The 20,554-nt window shown below is 39.9% G+C and overlaps 2 protein-coding genes across 6 annotated transcripts in view; one reads left to right on the top strand and one right to left on the bottom strand.

Annotated features, from left to right (window-relative positions):
- ATF6 (activating transcription factor 6) overlaps positions 1 to 20,554 on the bottom strand; it is a 212,680-nt gene that overhangs the window by 154,657 nt on the left and 37,469 nt on the right. For 4 of the 5 annotated variants that reach the window (XM_064593814.1, XM_064593815.1, XM_045876783.3 and 1 more), the window contains exons 8-9: positions 6,293 to 6,478; positions 4,913 to 5,004 (exon numbers count right to left, since the gene is read on the bottom strand). In XM_064593814.1, the coding sequence (XP_064449884.1) occupies positions 4,913 to 5,004; positions 6,293 to 6,478 (278 nt within the window). The remainder of the gene's footprint in view (positions 1 to 4,912; positions 5,005 to 6,292; positions 6,479 to 20,554) is intronic. The other variant, XM_064593816.1, reaches the window with a different exon arrangement.
- On the top strand, positions 12,013 to 13,773 carry LOC123847147 (bifunctional phosphoribosylaminoimidazole carboxylase/phosphoribosylaminoimidazole succinocarboxamide synthetase-like). The gene is made up of 2 exons (XM_045879245.1): positions 12,013 to 12,823; positions 13,650 to 13,773. Exons 1-2 carry the CDS (start codon positions 12,036 to 12,038, stop codon positions 13,771 to 13,773), a joined length of 912 nt encoding a protein of 303 aa, XP_045735201.1. The 5' UTR covers positions 12,013 to 12,035.

Here is a 20,554-nt window from a genome sequence, read left to right as displayed (position 1 = left end):
CCCTCTTTTTAGCAACTGAAAATGTCATTCTTTGGAAGTTCCAGCTTTATTTGGGTTTGGGAAGGGGGGATGGGGCTCATTTGTGACTTCCTACCTTGTTCAGGACCCCAGAGATTTCTTGTCACCAGACTCTAGGCTAACGGATCAGGAAACAGCATCACTTCCAAAGCTAGCTTATAATGGATTCATGTTATATTTATATTTCTGGCCTCTAAGAAGTCCTTACTGTCTTCAGTTCAGCCATTACATAAAAGAGTTTTGATGTGGGATGCCTGGGTGGCTCAGTCAGTTAAGCGTCTGCCTTCGGCTCAGGTCATGATCCCAGAGTCCTGGGATCAAGTCCCACATCAGGCTCCTTGCTCAGCAAGGGGCCTGCTTCTCCCTCCGCCTGCCTCTGTCTCTCTGATAAATAAAATCTAAAAAAAAAAAAAAATTAAGGAAAAAAAAAAGTTTTGATGTGTTTTTTAATCCAGCATTTTTTGGTGTATAGAACTGCAAAGAGGTTCTCCATACCTCTAGCCCACCATATTGCCAAAAACAGAAGTCCTTAAGGTTTCTTGGACAATGGTAGGAAAAAACCCACTTTATGATACGTATAGTAGAGAAGGTAGAGTTTTCAATAATTTTTAAAAGAGACCTTGGTTAAATTTCCAGTTCTTTAATTATAAAATAGGACTAATAATCATAGAATCAACCCTAATACTGAACAGTAAGAAGAGGGTTTCCTACCAAATCACATTTGTCCAGTTTAGCCATTCCCTGCTGCCCAGAGTTACTATTTTTATAGACCACCCAGAGTGGGCCAGCTCTTTGAATCTTGTGCCAGAAAAAGCTAGATGCTGTCTTTACCATCCACATACCATCAATAAGGTCAGAAAAATTAACCCTTTTAAGTCTGTTTGATTTATTTTCTTTTTCTGTGTGATGACTATTCAGTAACCTAAAACTCTTCAAACTAGTCAGTGTTGCTGCACAAAACTCTCTTACCTTAGAGGTAAGATGTATTTATATTTCATCACAAGTGCCTTCAGGAAATGTTTCTTAAGGCATACCTATAGGCAGCAAACTTGTGTGTTAGACAGTTTTTCACTTGGACCCATACCAATATGGCACAGAAGTTCAATTCTACACTGAACATCTGAAACAACACTAACAACTTTATTATGGTAATGTGATCTGTTCTGAAAGAGTTGAGTTTCCTAAATTTAAAATGCTTTGGAAATCTCTCATTAAAATGTCTGCTTGTCTGGCCAGACTTAGTTTTGTGGTACTTGAGAAAAGTTCAGTTAGAACTCACAATCTGTTTTTTTCTATACCAATTAAAACACAATAATGCTTGCTTAAGGTTTATAGATATACACAGCCATGGGTGTGGAAGTTATTCAATAAATACATTCCAGGTGGTATTAATAAGGTTCAACTGGGGAGTTTCTGCTCCTCTGGCAGATTCCCAGCCCTAAGAAGATCTTCAGTCTTGCAGTGAAGAGGCTGCGAAGGATGGGGTCAATCAAGAATGTTTCTGAAGAACATACGTGATGGCACATCTCCACTGCCAACATTTGGTTCAGGGGCAGGTTTCAGTCTTTCAGACCACTGTTGCTCTCTCAGCTTTGATATTTCACCATTCATGCCAAATTTTGTTGAGAAGAAATAGTTCCTGGTTTTTATGAGCTCCATAGCCAGTTTCTTTTCTGTTTCCTTCTTGGTGTCTGGAGATATTCCAACCTGTTAAGATACTTTGATATTTCTTCACTCCTTCCAGCTCTTTGTTGCTTTTCTTCAATCTAAGCCTTTTAACATGTTTTTAAAAATCTGCACACTTCCTAAATCTTCCCACTACTTCTTCACTTTCTGTTCCTCAAGCCTTCACAAAGAGACAGACACAGATCTCCTCTGGCTGTTGCTCAGGACTTTCAAATATTTAAGCTTTCTCCCATTCTTCATTCTGCTGTTTGTACTATTCATCTAATTTTTTGGACACAAAACTTTTGTGATAAAATAGGACCAAAGTCTCCTTCCAAAATGAATCAACACATCAGCTCATAGAAATGAGATCCATCCCCACACACCCCCTCTACCCTCAGTAGCTGTAAACATCATTAATTCCTTTAAAAATTGTCTTTTTTTCCCCCAAATCTCTATTTACGTATGAGGGCTTCCACAACAATGTGTATCCCTAACCCCATCCTCACTTCCTACAGCACAACCCCATCTTCTTTACTGTCCACCGAACACTACTGCATAAAGCCTCTGAGACTGCCATTATCAGAGTTAAATGAAAAAATAATTTTAATACGAAGAATATGGGTAAAATACCAACAAGTAATAAAAAAATTCTTTTTAATAATTTAAATGCTTGCTCCAGGTATCTCTTCTACATATTCTGTGTAACATGTCTAATACAGTATAAACTTTCAAAAATAGGTCAACTCAGAAATATGACCTCTCTCCACTGAATCATTTTAGTAAAAAGTATATGGGTGTCTGAGGCTCCATGATGGGATAGCAAATGCTCTAGACAGTTGTGCTAATACCAAATGATAATGAAAGTTGAATACAAGATCTACATTTTACTTTAAGCGACTGCCTTCGGCTCAGGTCATGATCCTGGAGTCCCGGGATCGAGTCCCGCATAGGGCTCCCTGCTCGGCAGGGAGTCTGCTTCTCCCTCTGACCCTCCTCCCTCTCATGCTCTCTGTCTCTCATTCTCTCTGTCTCAAATAAATAAAATCTTAAAAAAAAAAAAAAAAAGAAACTATGTAGAAATAAAATAGGAATGACCTAGCTTGACCATCAAACATGTGAAAAAGATATGGGGATTTTAGTTAATAATACATCTCTTCAAAATAGCTACCACAATCTTAGGCTGCATGAAAAAATGAGCTGTTGGGAAGTGAGGATTTCACTAGTCTACACAGGTCAGAAGACAGTATCTAAGGAAATGTGTTGGCTCTGGACATCACCTTGCAAAATGAACACTGATAAGAGTGTCAACCACAAAGCCTGGAACACAGAGCAGCTCCAAGATTACCATCAAGCTGCTAGTTGCCAAATTCAATGTTCTCACCTCAGGTTTCTGCCCCCACAAGCCTCTTTTTGAAACTCTTTCACTCTTGGCTTCAGAAAACCACATTCTTCTGGTTCTGTCCCTAACACTACTCACTCTGAGTTTCTTTTCCTGAGTTTGTCATGCTGGTTTCCCCAGATTCTCATTACTCTTCTTCCCCTACTTGTTCTCCTTGGATAATCTCACCTACTCCACTACCATCTGTCTGTCTATATATCACGGTAATTCCCAATTATCTAGTCAGTATCACAAACTTCCCATACTAATAAAAACCATTATCCTCCATCATAAAATGATTCATCTTCCTATGTCCTGCCTTAAATAAGAGCATCACTATTCTGTCCCTCAAGATAGAAATTTGGAATTATCTTTAGCTTCTCTCTTTTCTTCTTCATGTCCCAATCTGTATCAGTCACCAAACCCCAGAGTCTATACGTCAGAGGTGCACCCTGAGATAGCCTGTCCTTTTCATCACCACAGTCCAAATCCAGACTCGCACATATCACCTCAAATACACCAACAGCCTCCCGGTGCTGTCTCTGCCAATAGCATCTGCTCAGTCGGTCCATTCTCGCTACCCCCCTCAGTCACCTTCCTAACACCAAAACTGATTATGCTACCCTCTGCCTCATGGTGTACAGTAGCAGACTAGGCTCTTCAGTATCTGGCCCCCACCGTATACCTGTAGCCCCATCTCCCTCATACACATTCCCACATGTACAAGATATACATGAATTTTTCACTTTTTCCTGAAAACGTCAAGCCATTTCCTAATTGTGCCTTTTAACTACTGTGGTCCCTCTACTTGGCATCTCTTTCCATACTCTCCAACTGACAAACTGCTATCACACTTCAAGATTCAGCTTCCTCTATGGGGATTTCCCTTACCACTCTCATTCATCAAAACATGTTCTGAACATCTTTCAATATGACATGAACCTTCTCAAGGAATTCTTACTCTCATTTATATTTTTTTAGTAATTTGTTCATATTGCTATTATTATATACATCACATTATACTCAAATCATCCTTTAACTTGTCTGTCTTCTCAGCTAGACCAGGAGATCTTTGAAGGTATGGCCCCAGTCTAATTACTCTTTGACTCCCCAGCACCTAGGATGCTGATTTCATTCATTTATCAAATGTGCCACAGTGAGTGGGAGTCTGAAAAAGAGGGTCTCTAGGGTCCCTCTGAATTCTAGTATTCTATGACTCTAACCTATGACTCTAGTATTCTACGACTCTAACCTAAAAGCGGTGTTTCTCAAGTCATGATTAGCTAGAAACCTGTACCAAAATCAACTAGAACACTATAAAATATTTAGATTCTTGATTCCCATTCCAAACCTACTAAGTCAGAAACCGCTAATTACCGCTCTAGCTGCTTCCTTTCCGGCTAGGGAGGAAGCCACCCAAGTGTCTTATAATCACTGAAGCTGCTCAAGCATCACAGTACTGAGGCAGGTAGGTAACGTATTATTATAAAGGTTTAACCATTTTAAAGGTAAGGAACTGAAGCACAGAGGTTAAGTAACTTGCCTAAGACCACAAAGTTACCAAGTGGAGGAGCTACCATTTGAACTTGGGCAGTTTGATTTCAAGGCCCACCACTGATCTGTTTGGTAACTGAAGGCTTTCTTCATTAAACATCATGATTTTTCTGCCAGACCTAGATGAAGAACAAGGAAGAGGAACCAATCTTTCTTTTTCCCCTCTTCTTATGTAATTATTACGTCTGAAAAGAACAAAACAAATCTGTTTTTCTCTAGCTTACAACTAGAGCTGAAAAGAATGAGAACTGAGAGTTTTAGCATTAGTACCTGAACAGACGGCTCTCTGCTTACCTCATGGGTCCATAGCTGAGTACTATAAATGCCAGGACCACCATCACACAGATAGCTCTTCGCTTCGGATTAGGAACTTTAAGCCTCTGGTTCTAAAAGAAATAACCATGTTAAATACAGTTAAACTACGTATCAATCTCACAAAAAGCAGCATCTAAGATAAGCGCACCCCTCTTCACCAATTTAATAGTTAAAAAAAAACGAAACTCAAAGGTGAGGAAACAGTACTTTTCACAAGACTAGAGCAGAGCCTTCTAGGTTCCCTGCTGTAGCAGAGAGAGAAAAGGAAAGGCGCGGGAGAAGAGAAACACAAGGGCCACTCCCTTGCAGTTTCTTCTGCACCCAAAAGGAAAGAATTCAACAATTTAACATTTTTATGGGTCGTCAAAGAATTTTAAAATACATCTGTAGTTTATTTCCCTGTCTCTTCAATCTCTTAACATGATGGAACAGTCCCATGTGCTCAGGGCAAGACAGAACAGTGGAAGAAGCCCATGCATTAGGCACAGGCATCCCTTTGGTTCAGGACGGTGCAGTGGGAAATCCTGAGACAGCAGGTTTCATGAACAGAATTAAGGAGAACATTGACCTTATCGGGACCAGAATAGCAACAAAATGCAAAAAACATAATAGTGGTCAGGTGGACAGAGAAAAGTCTTTAAAATTTTTTATTTTGTGTTTCCTTTTTTTTGAGACAGAGAGTGAGAGAGCATGAGGGGAGGGGCAGAGGGAGACAATCTCAAGTGGACTTCCCACTGAGCATGGAGCCTGACTCAGGCTCGATCCCAGGACCCTGAGATCATAACCTGAGCCGAAATCGAGTCAGATGCTCAACCAACTGAGCCACCCAAATGCCCCTGTATTTTCTTTTTTAAAAGGAAAGACCTGGTGAGACTGTTTAGGGTCCTCAAGGGGATTCATTTAGTCAGAAAAGAGAGCGAGCAAGCTACCAAGGAAACACACAGCTTTTGAATGAAGACTGGGAGGTACAACTCACAAGCTCCTCTTTCCAATGCTTTACTCTGACTGCAAATGCTTTAGGGTTTATTGTGCCCTCTTTTTTTCTTCCTTTTTTTTTTTTAAGATTTTTATTTATTTATTTGAGAGAGAGAGAGCATGAGAGAGAGAGAGAGCATGAGAGGGGGGAGGGTCAGAGGGAGTAGCAGACTCCCCGCTGAGCAGGGAGCCCGATGTGGGACTCCATCCCAGGACTCTGGGACCATGACCTGAGCCGAAGGCAGACGCCTAACCGACTGAGCTACCCAGGCGCCCTATGCCCTCTTTTTTTCTAGTACTATTGTTTTACACAATTTCCAATTGGTTTCCCAGGAAAAAAGAATACTTGAACCCATCTCACTGGGGTGTATCACTAGCACTCACCTCTGACACGACTTCATCCAGCTGTCGCTTCAGTGATCCATTCTCTTTCTTTAGCTTCTCATTCTCCGAAAGCGCAGCCTTTAACCTGGCCTCTAAGCCAAGCATATATTCTTTCTTCTTCTTGCGGGACTGACAAGCAGACTCTCGATTTTTTATCATACGTTGCTGTCTCCTTAGCACGGCAATCTAGGAAAAGTTATAACAAATCAGAAATATTCTGATTTTAGAATCAGATCAGAATATACTGATTTTTACCATCATTTTTAAACTAAACTGTTCAAAACACAGGTTACTGGTTGCTTTAAAACAGGTTTTAAAAAATATTACTCAGGGGTGCCTGGGTAGCTCAGTCGTTAAGTGTCTGCCTTCGGCTCAGGTCATGGTCCCGGGGTCCTGGGATCGAGCCCCGCATCGGGCTCCTTCCTCAGTGGGAAGCCTGCTTCTCCCTCTCCCACTCCCCCTGCTTGTGTTCCCTCTCTCGCTGTGTCTCTCTCTGTCAAATAAATAAAATCTTAAAAAATATATATATATATTACTCAAATTAAGCAAGCTGAAATCAAATTATTAAAAATGGCCCTCTACACATTCTGCATGGAGCCCTGGGTGTTATGCATAAACAATGAATCATGGAACACTACATCAAAAACCAATGATGTAATGTATGGTGATTAACATAACAATTAAAAATATTTTTTTAAAAAAATGGCCCTCTAAAACCTAAATGTTGAATGATTTCTTCTGGTGTTTTCTAAGGCTTCTTTACTGATCTTCCAATCTTCCCTTTAGAAACTCCCTCAGGAAAAAAAAAAAAAACTCTCTCAGAAAGTGCCCTTACATATCCATATATGTACATATCCATACACCTCACTCTATGTCTCAGGCCCTGAATTGACTATTTTCCAGAACCACGTATCCAGCTACTTATAAGGCCATTTCTACTTGCAAAGTTACCACCACTTCAAATTCCATATGTACAAACTGAACTCATCATCTCCCTCTACCTAGATTTGTTTATCCTACCCATCTTCTATCAGTGGTAAGTAACTCTCAAGATATCTAGGAAGAAGTCACTATTAACTTATTTCTTCCTTCATTCTCCATATTTATTCCCCTCTCTCAACCTCTGGTTCACTCACTCAATGTGCACTGAGGATATGCTAATGACCAAGTTTCTTCCAGTGACAGTGTGTCTCAGTTATTCCCATCTATTCCTGCCGTCACCCTCCCAAGGTAGGCACTCATTAACTCATCCCCAGACTACTACAATAATCTCCTAAATATTTTCACTGGTCTCCAATCTCTTCCTACCTACCATTTATAAGATAACTCACCTGGGAGAAATTGTTTATCTTGCTACTCTATTGCAAAAACAAGCTATTCATGCATCCTCGCTGGCCACCTTTGCTTTCAAAGCCTTCCCATAATGTGACCATCCCTCTAAACAACCACACCTTCTGCCCTAACCCGACAACTATTCAATCCACAGCCAGATTCTTACCATTTAAGGCTACTCTAATATCTCCACATGTGCCTAAAGTCATTCCTTTAGTCACAGTGTTTACTCCAATTTCGAACGCGTTCTCCTCCACTAACTTAATTCTAAGGACCTTCTACATTCTGATTATGCTAAACCATCTTCCCTCAATGTCTTATTCTCTTATAATTTGGAAAATACACCTGAACACTTAATGGTCTCAACTGTTTCATGACTATTAACTCTCTCTCTCAACCTAAATGTTATACCTTGGAAGCCAAAACCATGTAATAACTACATTTTGGTTTCCTACCCTCAATTATCTACCATAATCAAAACTTAACTGAGCAAAATTATTTTTGTCATTTTCCTAAACAAGTCATGGAACCTATCTGTTATAGCATTAGTCTAATTTATTTGAGGCAGAGGGTGAGGTAGCAAAATTAAGTCCATAAAAAGCACCAAATAATATTAAGTTGATTAATTTAAGTACACAGATGACTGAATTACTGACCTTTTATGTTTTTAAAAAATAAACATTCCACTCTGTGGTATTCAATAATTCTTACTGAGACTAGTAAATAGAATTAAATCATTTAATATTGATTTTTTAGGGGCGCCTGGGTGGCTCAGTTGGTTAAGCGACTGCCTTCGGCTCAGGTCATGATCCTGGAGTCTCGGGATCAAGCCCCGCATCGGGCTCCCTGCTCAGCAGGGAGTCTGCTTCTCCCTCTGACCCTCCCCCCTCTCATGCTCTCTCTATCTCATTCTCTCTCTCAAAAAAATAAATAAAATCTTTAAAAATATTCATTTCTTTAAAAATAACAACACAATTCTAACCCCATACTACATTTCCTCAAAAGAGCCAAAGCCAATCTCTCTGCAGTAAATACTGTCAACAAACTTTCAATCAGAACCTACCAGGAAAAAAAGCCACATGAGATGTCAAAAGAGGGTGTTTTTCTCTTTTTTTCCCTTTAACTGAAACGTCTTAAGATTGCTAACTTATAGGGCGCCTGGGTGGCTCAGTCGTTAAGCGTCTGCCTTCGGCTCAGGTCATGGTCCCAGGGTCCTGGGATCAAGTCCCACATCGGGCTCCCCGCTCCGTGGGGAGCCTGCTTCTCCCTCTCCCACTGCCCCTGCTTGTGTTCCCTCTCTCGCTGTGTCTCTCTCTGTCAAATAAAGGAATAAAATCTTTAAAAAAAAAAAAAAAGATTGCTAACTTATAGAACCGTCATGTGTAAAATTTCCCTATGGAGTAACTATCCCACTCTTCAGTAATGCCACACACCAGGAGTGGCAAAGCCATGATGGATGGATCATTCGCCACATCAAACTATTCTCTGGACAATGCCACTTTGTTCAGTCTACTGTTCTTCTTAGTGTTCTTCATGGTTCCTGAGAACGTCAATGTCCATAATTAATACTTAACACCAGAGTGCTGAAGTACACAGAACACTGAACAAGCACAGGAAAGAGAAGGTTCCCAGATGGAAGAGTTTATACTAAAGTTAGATAAAAGGCAACCTTACAAAGGCTAATTAACCTATGGAATTTAGGGAGGCTTACAGATGGAACACCATTTAATAAATTTCAAACAAGGATTAGGAATTTCTATAAACAATAAAAGCACCTGCATATTACAAAGCATTTAAGTTTCAAAGGCTGTCAGTGCACATGCCTCATGCAAAAAAAAATGAAAACCACCTGTGGCCATCCATTTCTTCCCATGGAAAAAGATACTATAGTTCTGAAAATAAATATTCAATACTACCAATAAACACAAAGGATAGAGAATAAAAATAAATGAAACCCACAGGAATCACCAAACACAAGAGTTTCAGCTTTACAGCTCAGCAAGCTATCTTCAGCTATCTGAATATATAATATTTAAGTTATTCTGTATTTCCTAGACAAAAAAAATTATGATTTTCAGACTACACACACACACACACACACACACACCCATGGTGCTTGTTATTTTGGTGGGGGGTATATTTTACAAGAAAAAAAAAATTAGACTGTCATTACTGCTTTGTAAACGGATTTTTGCATACAATGTGTTATGATCATCTTTGACATGCAATGAGAATGGCAGCATAGTATTTCAATTATTTTGATGTTCTATATTTAATCTCCTCTTGATTCTTTAAAATAAGCCTCATCATTTGATCCACTGTTAGAGGGAGAAGTGCCACAGCTGGAACTCAGGTCAGCTGACTCTAAGCCCAACACACACAACCCCAGCACACAACAGCACATACTGTTGTTAATACCAAATGGAAGTCCTGAATCCCAGCATGGAACTCTAACCTCCGTGGACTCTGTGCTTACTTTCATTATGCACTTGGTCAAAAGGAAGGCTTATGGAAACGCTTGTATCTAGAAGCGTAATCTCCTCTAGCAGTCTGAAAACATAAAATCAATAGTCTGGCTCATTAATCAATTGACATTTCTCTCTTACGGGCATATCAGATGATTTAACATGACTAAAATGAGTGAACAGCCGGTCAGTCCCTGCTTCTGATCATCCTGCCTTCAGACAACTCTCCCTTCAAGCATTGTGCCTTGGAAAAAGAAAAAAGAAAAACTTCACAGCTGTAAAATATTCTCGCCCTTCAGTGCCATTATACTGTAATATGGTGTTGCATTATTAAACATTTGTCTGACTGTAAAAAAGACGTGTAAAAAGACAACTTTCACAAATGAGTAAGTACTTTTTGAAGGCTCAACCAATTTGAGTCAAAATTCCATGTGTGCTTGCATTTTGTTTTTTACTTTTAAAAGTTATCAATCAATAAACACTGTATTATGTTCTTCTTATAAATAAAATAGACTATTTAGACCCCTGATTCTGTGATGTTGCTAGGAAATGAGCTTCAAAGTCCTATATGACTATAAATCAAAGATACTAAAATAGGGTATTTTAATGCTAAGAAATACATTCCAACATCTCACATGAACTCAAACCAGATCAAGTACTGATACCTAATCAGTAGGGGGAGTGGGAGAGGGAGAAGCAGGCCTCCCGCTGAGCAGGGAGCCCAATGTGGGGCTTGATCACTGAATCACTGGTTTACTACATATCATTCTCAGTTCTAAGTCTTATTTCACTGAATCTCTAAATTAATATACAAACTGTTATTAACTTCTTCGTATCAGACAAACCAATTTTTCCATTACACACAAAAAGCTGTGTCTATTTGAAATTGATTTAAAAGCCAAAGAAGTAAATTCTCTTACACATTTCCAATTTACACAACATATATTATTGCATATCATAGTAAATATATTTACAAATACACTCTAAAAAATGTGTACAGTTAAAATCATTAGCAAATTTAATGTGTGGCAATCTTATTTCAAATATTCAAATAAATTATTTTAGTTTGATTTCTACTATGAATCTTAAGAATACTCCTTTTTGGGGGGCACTGGGCTGACTCAGTCAGTGGAGCAAGCAACTCTTGATCTCAGGGTTTTGAGTTTGAGCCCCATGTTGGGTGTAGAGATTACTTAAAACTAAAAAAATCATTAAAAAAAAATACTCCCTTTTTCTCAGAAAATTGTTTAAAACAGAAAAGGGGAGGGGCGCCTGGATGGCTCAGTCATTAAGCATCTGCCTTCGGCTCAGGTCATGATCCCAGGGTCCTGGGATCGAGCCCCACATCGGGGGGGTCCCTGCTCAGCAGGAGGCCTGCTTCTCCCTCTCCCACTCCCCCTGCTTGTGTTCCCTCTCTCGCTGTCTCTCTCTGTCAAATAAATAAATAAAATCTTTTAAAAAGGGGGGGGATCTCCACTTATACTACCTGTACTCTTCTCAAATCTCGTAACAGAAAGCCAAAATTTTATTTTATTCTTTCTATTAAGTTGTGTGGGGGTGTGTTTGTTATACCCAGTTCCTAGTCATCAAAAATTAAATAAAGAAGCTTCATTACTGGCAACCTGAGCCATTTAATTGGCAGAGTCAAGGAAATAATCTTCACCTTATTCCTTACTTAAAAAGTATCTCCTTTTTTTTTTAAATGAAGAATGACTTTGGGCATGCAGTGTGATTTCCCAAGTAAGAAAGAATAATAGACAAAATCCCTACTAGACTGTAGGTCCAGGCTGCCTTATCCAACCTCATGTTCTGAGTGAAGAGAAACAACCCGTAGAGAGGCAAAGGCAGGAGTATCCACCAGATGCTCTTACGAAAGCCACACTGTGGGGCACTAGCCTCCTTAAGAATGGAGAAAGTCGGCCGCTGCCCCCAGCCCACATAGGATAATGGTGACAGCTGAGGTACTGAATATTGGTAAAAAACTCTATGAGGATAAAACAAAAGAAGTCTATGAATTGCCAGATAGTCCAGGAAAAGTCCTCCTGCAGTCCAAGGATCAGATAACAGCAGGAAATGCAGCCAGAAAGAATCACCTGGAAGGAAAAGCTGCAATCTCAAATAAAACTACCAGTTGTATTTTTCAGTTGTTAAAGGAAGCAGGTATCAAAACTGCTTTCACCAGAAAATGTGGGGAGACAGCTTTCATTGCACCTAAGTGTGAAATGATTCCAACTGAATGGGTTTGTAGAAGAATAGCAACTGGTTCTTTTCTCAAAAGGAATCCTGGTGTCAAGGAGAGATATAAGTTTTACCCACCTAAAGTGGAGCTGTTTTTCAAGGACAATGCCAATAACGATCCACAGTGGTCTGAGGAACAGCTAATTGCTGCAAAATTTTGCTTTGCTGGACTTGTTATAGGCCAGACTGAAGTGGACATCATGAGTCATGCTACACAGGCTATTTCTGAAATACTGGAGAAATCCTGCTTGCCCCAGAACTGTATGCCAGTTGATACAAAGATTGAATTTGGTGGTGATGTAACCACCAAAGAAATTGTTCTTGCTGATGTTATGGATAATGATTCCTGGAGACTCTGGTCATCAGGATATCGAAGCCAAGAGAAAGATAAACAGTCCTATCGTGACCTCAAGGAAGTAACTCCCGAAGGGCTCCAGATGGTGAAGAAAAATTTTGGGTGGGTTGCAGAAAGAGTGGAGCTCGAGTCAGGATCTCAGTATCTCAGGATCATGGAGTTGAACCCCGCATCGGGCTCTCCGCTCACCGCAAAGTCTGCTTGGGATTCTTTCTTCCTCCCTTTGCCCCTCCCTCTGCTTGCATGCTCTTTCTCTAAATAAATTAATAAATAAAACCTTTTTTTAAAAAAAAGGAAAATAAAAGTGAGAAGGTGCAGTTAAAAAAAAAAGAAGAGTGGAGAAAGTCCTATGCACAGGGATCATCAAAGGACCCTCAGAGCAGTTTCCTGTGCCTTCAGTTAGTGATTCCTCTGCTTCCTATGTCCCTAGAAATACTTGGTGTAGATACTTAAGAGTAATAGTAATTTAGGGGTTCCTGGGTGGCTGAGTCAGTTAAGCATCTGACTCTGGATCTTGGCTCAGGTCTTGATCACATGGGTGTGGAGCCTACTTAAAAAAAAAAAAAGGTAATAGCAATTTAAGTCATTAGAAGACAATACAACACTGGAAGTTGGGTGTCCTTAATTCTTATTTCAGCATAGCAATCAATTAACTGAAAGATCTTAGAAGGGTCATTTCTTCTCCCGGGGCCTATTTACACAGTAATACAGGGAGTTAGACCAGAATGGTGTTTTTGAAACTATTATAAACCCAAATATCAAGTAGTATGATAAATTCAGTGGCTCACAAGAGCCTTACAAAAACTGACAGAAAAGCACAGGGTAGAATAAAAGAAAACAGAATACTTTCTATGCAGGGAGAGCTTACTGTTTCACTAGACTGTGTGTGATAAGAAAGATGTAAAACACATTTCTTACTGTGGATTGTGGGCAAAAACTTGAGACCCATTCCATTAATCCTCTGAAGGTCTCATTCCCTCCAAAACCAAAATGGTCCTAGTACTGATGCTAAACAAGTATTCTGGTTTGCCACAGGTCCTAGTAATGACTACTGCGTTCACGAGATACGGATGAGATTAACTTTGCTGTAAATTTTACTTGAGATCACCAAATCGGTCGTATAAGCTCGGCCCTTATACTTCGTCTCTGAAGACTTAAAACCAACGGCTGAAATTTTTAAAAATTAAAAGAATACATTTGTAGAGGGAGAGAAAAGGGAGAAGCGAATTTCAAGACGTAGGCAATTTGACGTGTGCACTGCAGCAGGGCTGCCGTGAAAGTGAAGCCCTGTTAACGGAGCGCAGAGTAGTGAAAGAAGCACTGGACCAAGACAAGGCCTAGGCCTGAATCCCAGCTCAACTGGAGCAGGTCAGATGACTGAGGTGAGGATTACACAACTCATGGACCTGAGGGTCTCTGTAAACTATCATGTACCACACACAGGTAAATGTCAGTAAAAAGAGAGACCCTGCAGCTATGAACAAACTGAGTGAGGAGGCAAAAATTCTTAACTCCATCACCAATGTGCCCCACAGCTGCTCAGATCAACTGTGCAACTAAAGCAATATTGAAATTGCCCACATTCCAGCTTCTATTTTCACAGATTTGAAATTTTAAAAATGACTTAAAAAACAAAAACAAAAACAGACAAAATCTGGAAGTCACATTTAATCGCTGCAGAAGCAGAAAAACAGCCTAAGAATAAAAAGCTAATTCACACTCCTCCGAGATCCCTCAGGCTGCTCCTTACCCTGTATGTATCAGGGCTCTCGTTCACCTCAAAGGGCTGTCAGGTTTAAAGTGAGTATCTGTGAGTCACGCACTTAGACAAGTGTGGCACTCACCACTTCATCAATATTAGCCATCTCAGCAATATGGCCTTGGCTAAAACGCCTAACCAACTGACTCCTTTCACGGTGAAATGGGAATATCACCCACTCCACAAGCGTTTTGTGAGAATCAAATAGAAGTATGTAAAAATACGTGATTTATAATCCAGTATGAATGTGAAGTACTTATTAAAACTATATCGGGGGGCACTTGGGTGGCTCAGTTGGTTAAATGGCTGGCTCTTGATTTCAGCTCAGGTCATGATGTCAGGGTCCTGGGACTGAGCCCTGCGTCGGGCTCCACACTCAGTGGGGAGTCTGCTTGAGGATTCTCTCTCTTTCCCTCTGCCTCTGCCCCCTGCTCACACGCTCTCTCCCTCTCTCTAAAATAAATAAATATATCTTAAAAAAAAAAAACAACCATATTAGAAAAGAGCCAAATTCTTCTAAAGCATCAAAAAGACAAAGACTGTGAAAATGTTCCAGATTAAAAGAAGCTAAAGAGACAAGACAACTAACTGCAGTATCTGGCCCTAGACTGGGTCCTGTATTGGAAGGGAAAAAATTCGATAAAGGATATTACTAGGTCAACCGACAAAACTGTAATACTGACAGTGGATTAAAGTATTTTACAAATGAAATTTATAAAGTTGGTAACTGTACTGTGGGTATGTAGGAGAATATCCCTGTTCTGAAAAAATACACACTGAAATATTAGTAAAGGACTATAAGGTATGTAACTTACTCTAAAATAGTTTGGGGGGGGGAATGGAGTCTGTGTGTGGAGAGACAGAAAGAAAGAACTAATAAAGCAAATGGGGTAAAATGATAACAGGTTAATGGGTGAAGGTACATGGGTGTTCTCTAGAGGACTTTTGTTTCTTCAACTTTTAAATATCTGACATTATTACCACATACAAAGTCTAATGCACATGTACACAAACACACACACACACACACACTTGCAGGGCTGCAGTGCACATACAACACCAGGGAATTACAAGAAAGACACACAGATACTTTTCTCTGGAACTCGTAATAGCAAAGGGAGATAAGAGCCACAGAAAATATTAACCATAACACTTTTAATCCCTGAATATCATTCTTTAACCAGTCAAAAGTTCTCTTCTATTAATAATTAATATTCTTTCACATATTTTAAAATAGTAATCCTTCAGAGGGCATACCCCTTCAAGAATATATAGCCATTGATACTTGCATTGAAACACCTGCCATTCTCTTTTGTGAATTATCTGTTCACATATTTTGTCCATTTGGTGTTGGGTTAACTTGCATTTTTCTCACTGATTTGTAAATACTCTCTATATTAAAAAGGGTTTCAAAAAGACTATGAAAACTTATACATGAATGTTCAAAGCAGTATTATTCATAATAGCCAAAAAGTGGAAACCACCCAAATCTCCATTAACTGATAAATGGATAATCCAAAATACCACCTAGCCAAACAATGGAAAATTATTTGGCAATAAAAAGGAAAAAGTACTGATACATGTTATGATTTGAATGGACCTTGAAAAACATTATGGTAAGCAAAAGAAGTCATACACAAAAGGCCACACTGTGTATAATTCTATTGACATGAGATGTCCAGGATAGGCAATTCCAAAAAACAGCAAGCAGATTAGTGGCTGCCAGGGGATGGGGAGAAGATCAGAATAGGAACGACTGCTAATGTGTACGGAGCTTCTTTTTAGGGTGATGAGAACATTCTGGAATTAGCAGTGATGGCAGCACAACTCTGTGAGTATACTGAAAACCACTAAATTTTATATTTATAAGGGTGTACTTTATGAGGTGTGAATTTTATCTCAACAAGCTATTAAAAAAAATTACATAAGAAGCTACAGACTCTCTCTCCAGACAAATGCACATACCCAGTGTTATAAACAATTATGCAAGGAAAGGGGTGACGTGAGGAAAAGGGGAACTATTTGTGGAGACACTGTCCACAGACTCCTCCGAGAAGCCCCGTGACTGGCATGCTCACACTCTCAAAGTGGAAGGATGAATTAGAACTACTAGATGGCGGGCCATTTGACAATACTTATCAATATTGAAAAACTACCTACACCTTCTGTGTCTCTCTCCTTTCAGTTCTAGGAATTTCTCCTACAGATATACTTGCACATAAACAAAATTAAATAAGTACCAAGTTATTTGATGGAGGAATGCTTACAAAGAAAAAAAACTGGAAAAATCTTAATTATGACACCCTTACGAAACAGACTACCATGCAGCTATTAAAGGAATAAGAGGGGCGCCTGGGTGGCTCAATCGTTAAGCATCTGCCTTCGGCTCAGGTCATGATCCCAAGGTCCTGGGATCCAGCCCCGCACCGGGCTCCCTGCTCCACGGGAAGCCTGCTTCTCCCTGTCCCACTCCCCCTGCTTGTGTTCCCTCTCTTATTGTGTCTCCCTCTCTCTCTGTCAAATGAATGAATAAAATCTTTAAAAATAAATAAATAAATAGATAGACAGATAAATAAATAAATAAATAAATAAATAAATAAATAAATAAATAAAGGAATAAAATTTTTTATGTACTGCTATGGAGAGTTCCCTAAGATACACCAAAGGAGAAAAGCAAGGTGCAGGACAGAATGGACATGTTCTTTACCATTTCTGTAGAACAGGTAAATGGGTAAAACTATAAACACTAATATATTAAGGAACGGTCTCAGGGAAGATACACAAAAAACGAGTAACAATGACTGCTTCTGGGCAAGGGGACCGAGTGGCTATAAAGTATCCGGGGCATGGAAGGACTGTCTCCAGGGACAGGTGGCAGGAAGGGAAATCAGCATTCCTTTAAAAATAATTATTTATTAACCTTATCAAGATGCCAAACTGAGGGGCACCTGGGTGGCTCAGTCGTTAAGCGTCTACCTTCGGCTCAGGTCATGATCCCAGGGTCCTGGGATCAAGCCCCGCATCGGGCTCCCTGCTCCGCAGGAAGCCTGCTTCTCCCTCTCCCACTCCCCCTGCTTGTGTTCCCTCTCTGGCGGTCTTTCTCTCTGTCAAATAAATAAAACCTTTAAAAAATAATAAAAAATTTTAAAAAAGATGCCAAACTGAAAATAACAGAACAAAGAATGCTCCAGTTGCTGGGACATAAATCTAACCTAATACAATACAACCGGGGGCCGGGGGGGGGGGGCGAGAATAAAACCACCTTCCGTTCACTTCCCTTTCCAAAGCTACTGTAACCACAAATGACATTACTTGCCAAAGTCCTTATTCAAGATAAATTGTTTTTTTTAAAGAAACTACAAGTGTTTGAACAAAGCACATTTTTCTTTGATTTGCAGAGTCCCTGGTAGCAGCAAAGCCAGAAAAGTAATCAGCACAGAAGCAATATTTTACTAAAATCTGGATAGCTTTTCAGGTCTCCAAATCCTTCCTGGTGAATTTGTTCTGATGGATTCCTCTATTTTAAAGCCTAAAGAAATATCATGATCTCAATGTCTTTGTTGTTAAAGAGTTTAGTCACTAAAAAGTATCTATTCATTATTTATCTTCTTAGATCTAGGCTGGCCACATTATTTAAGGATGGATATGCAGCTCACACTTGGACCTAACAGAGGACTTATTCTTGGGCGTTACAGATAAAATAAGCAGCTTAAGTGTCATTAGAAATAATGTGTTTTGTTTTGTTTTGTTTCCGAAATAGAACGTAGGCACTCTCCATTTTTCTAAGAGTTTCTCCGCATTGCTTTGCACTGTAAACGAATTATTTTAGATGCATGTTTTTCTTGAAAGATACTTCTCTAGGGGTCTCTTGGGAGTCCTGCTACTCTACGTCTTCCTGGGCATGCCAAGAATACAAGGCCCTAACCACTCTTTACCCAGGCCCTTTCTCAGGGCTGTGTTTCCAGCAAAAAACCTTGAGAGATGAGGTAATGTCTTCCTCTGGACAATGAGGAAACTTGCTCACTGCGTGCTGTAAAAGTGCTAGACTCCCAAAGCTCAGCCTTCCTGCATTGCCATAAAGGAACACTGTGCACTGGCCTCGTTTGGGCCCAGATCACATCACCTCCACGCTCACAGTACTAACAATACCTGAAATCTTGAACCTAATTGTATAACGCTCTCTCCAGAGAAAAGAAATAACAAAGTTCCAGTTCGGTATGCCAGAGGAATCCCCTTCACACTTTTTTTTTTTTAAAGATTTTATTTATTTATTTGAGACAGAGAGAATGAGAGAGAGAGAGCACATGAGAGGGGGGAGGGTCAGAGGGAGAAGCAGGCTCCCTGCCGAGCAGGGAGCCCGATGCGGGACTCGATCCCGGGACTCCAGGATCATGACCTGAGCCGAAAGCAGTCACTTAACCAACTGAACCACCCAGGCGCCCCACACTATTTCTAACACCTGCAGGCAGGTGGAAAGGGATATCCCCTGGCACCCAGCTTCTCATGATGGCTTTAGTGACCAGGACAGAGACTCCCAAAGGCTAGGGACCGGGCTGGGAGGGATCAAGGTCTCCAAGTAAAGAATTAGAAAGAGTGCAAGAATAAAGGGTTTATAAGATGCTTAATGGGGTGAATGGGCTAAGAGGAAGGCCTGAGGCCTCCTGTCAGGAGAGCCTGTACCCTTGATCAGCCTCCCATTTGATATTTCTCATTCTGACCTAGCTCCTTATCATTTTCTTTCCATTGTCACTGCCTACTGACTTCCATTAAGGGTTTTTGCTCCACCTGGGTCCACTGCGGAGGTCGCAGAATATAATTTCACCACTTTTTTTTCCTGGTCTTTTATCCCAAACAAAATAACCATAACAATATTAACTCCACAGCCCTAAAACTGGGGCCATAATGTTTCATGAACTTTATGGAATTATAATGGGTACAGAGTAGTAGTTACAGCTTTCAAGTCCTTGGTTTGATGTCTGGCAACATTCAATAGCCCTTTAAAGAAAGATAAGCACCCTCTCCTATGAAGGCAACTTTGCAGTTCCAACATTGCCTTTTACTAAGAAACTGCGTAAGAGAATTTCTACACTGAAATGAGAGACCATGTTCATTTTTTCCATCACGATCAGAGCCAAAAACCAACCATATTTCTTGAAAACTTAGGTGGGGTTTCCAAGAGTTAAACAGAACAGATTTACCAGCAAAAGGCAGGAAGAGTGAGATTATAATTTGAACCAGGCAAACTGTTTCATAACAGAAAATGTGGCACTTAATGCAGTTTGCAGAATATGGTATGCAAAAAACGTTACTTAGGGCAGTAGCGGGCCTCTAGAGAGTGAAACTAGCCAAATTCTAAAAGAACAAAAAAGGTAGGAAAAAAGAAGCCATGTCAGCATTATAAAGCCACAAAAGACTGATACGCTTTCTTTTGCTGAATTACAGCTTTTTCACCAGGCTTTTGGTTTAAAAGCACAAAAAGCACATAATGAAAAATTTTTCTTTTTGGCCATTTTGAATCAGAAATTTATACTACTTCAAATTTATCATAATTTAATAGGACTTCAGTCTAACAAACACATGCACTATTAAGGTCAACCAAGTTACTAACACAGGAGACTATACCAGCAGATCAAAGTTTCCTGCAGCTCCTTCTGGAACAAATTTACTTTGGGTTCCTGAGCGGCTTGGCCAGCTGATAGGACAGACTGATGTTTCTTTACTTGAAATAAACATTAAGTCAAAATTTCTACCAGAAAACTCATACGAAAAGGCCTGGCTCACTTCCTGATGCGCTGGCCAAGGAAAAATAAGCACAAAACCTCAATGCAGTTTGACTAGAAAATTTATTCTAATCACCTTTAGGTCTCTTGCACTAGACACACAGTACATGAAATCTTTCTTCTATAATACTGTCAACTCTAAATTCTGGAAAGCAGTAACAATGCTAGCCAATAAATATTGCTAAAAAAAAAATACCTCTTGGTCCTCTACTTATGCATCTCACATATCCCCCAGTTCAGTGTTGACTGAGACTTCATCGGTAAATTATTCACCAAATTTACAGGGCACTCTTAAGGATGCAAGAGCACAGGGGTGCCTGGGTGGCTCAGTTG

Source organism: Mirounga angustirostris, unplaced genomic scaffold, assembly GCF_029215605.1.
Source record: "Mirounga angustirostris isolate CCGP_5_RB_7025 unplaced genomic scaffold, mMirAng1.0.hap1 SCAF_6, whole genome shotgun sequence".
Lineage (NCBI taxonomy): Eukaryota > Metazoa > Chordata > Mammalia > Carnivora > Phocidae > Mirounga > Mirounga angustirostris.
This window is presented reverse-complemented; position numbering and strand designations above follow the sequence as displayed.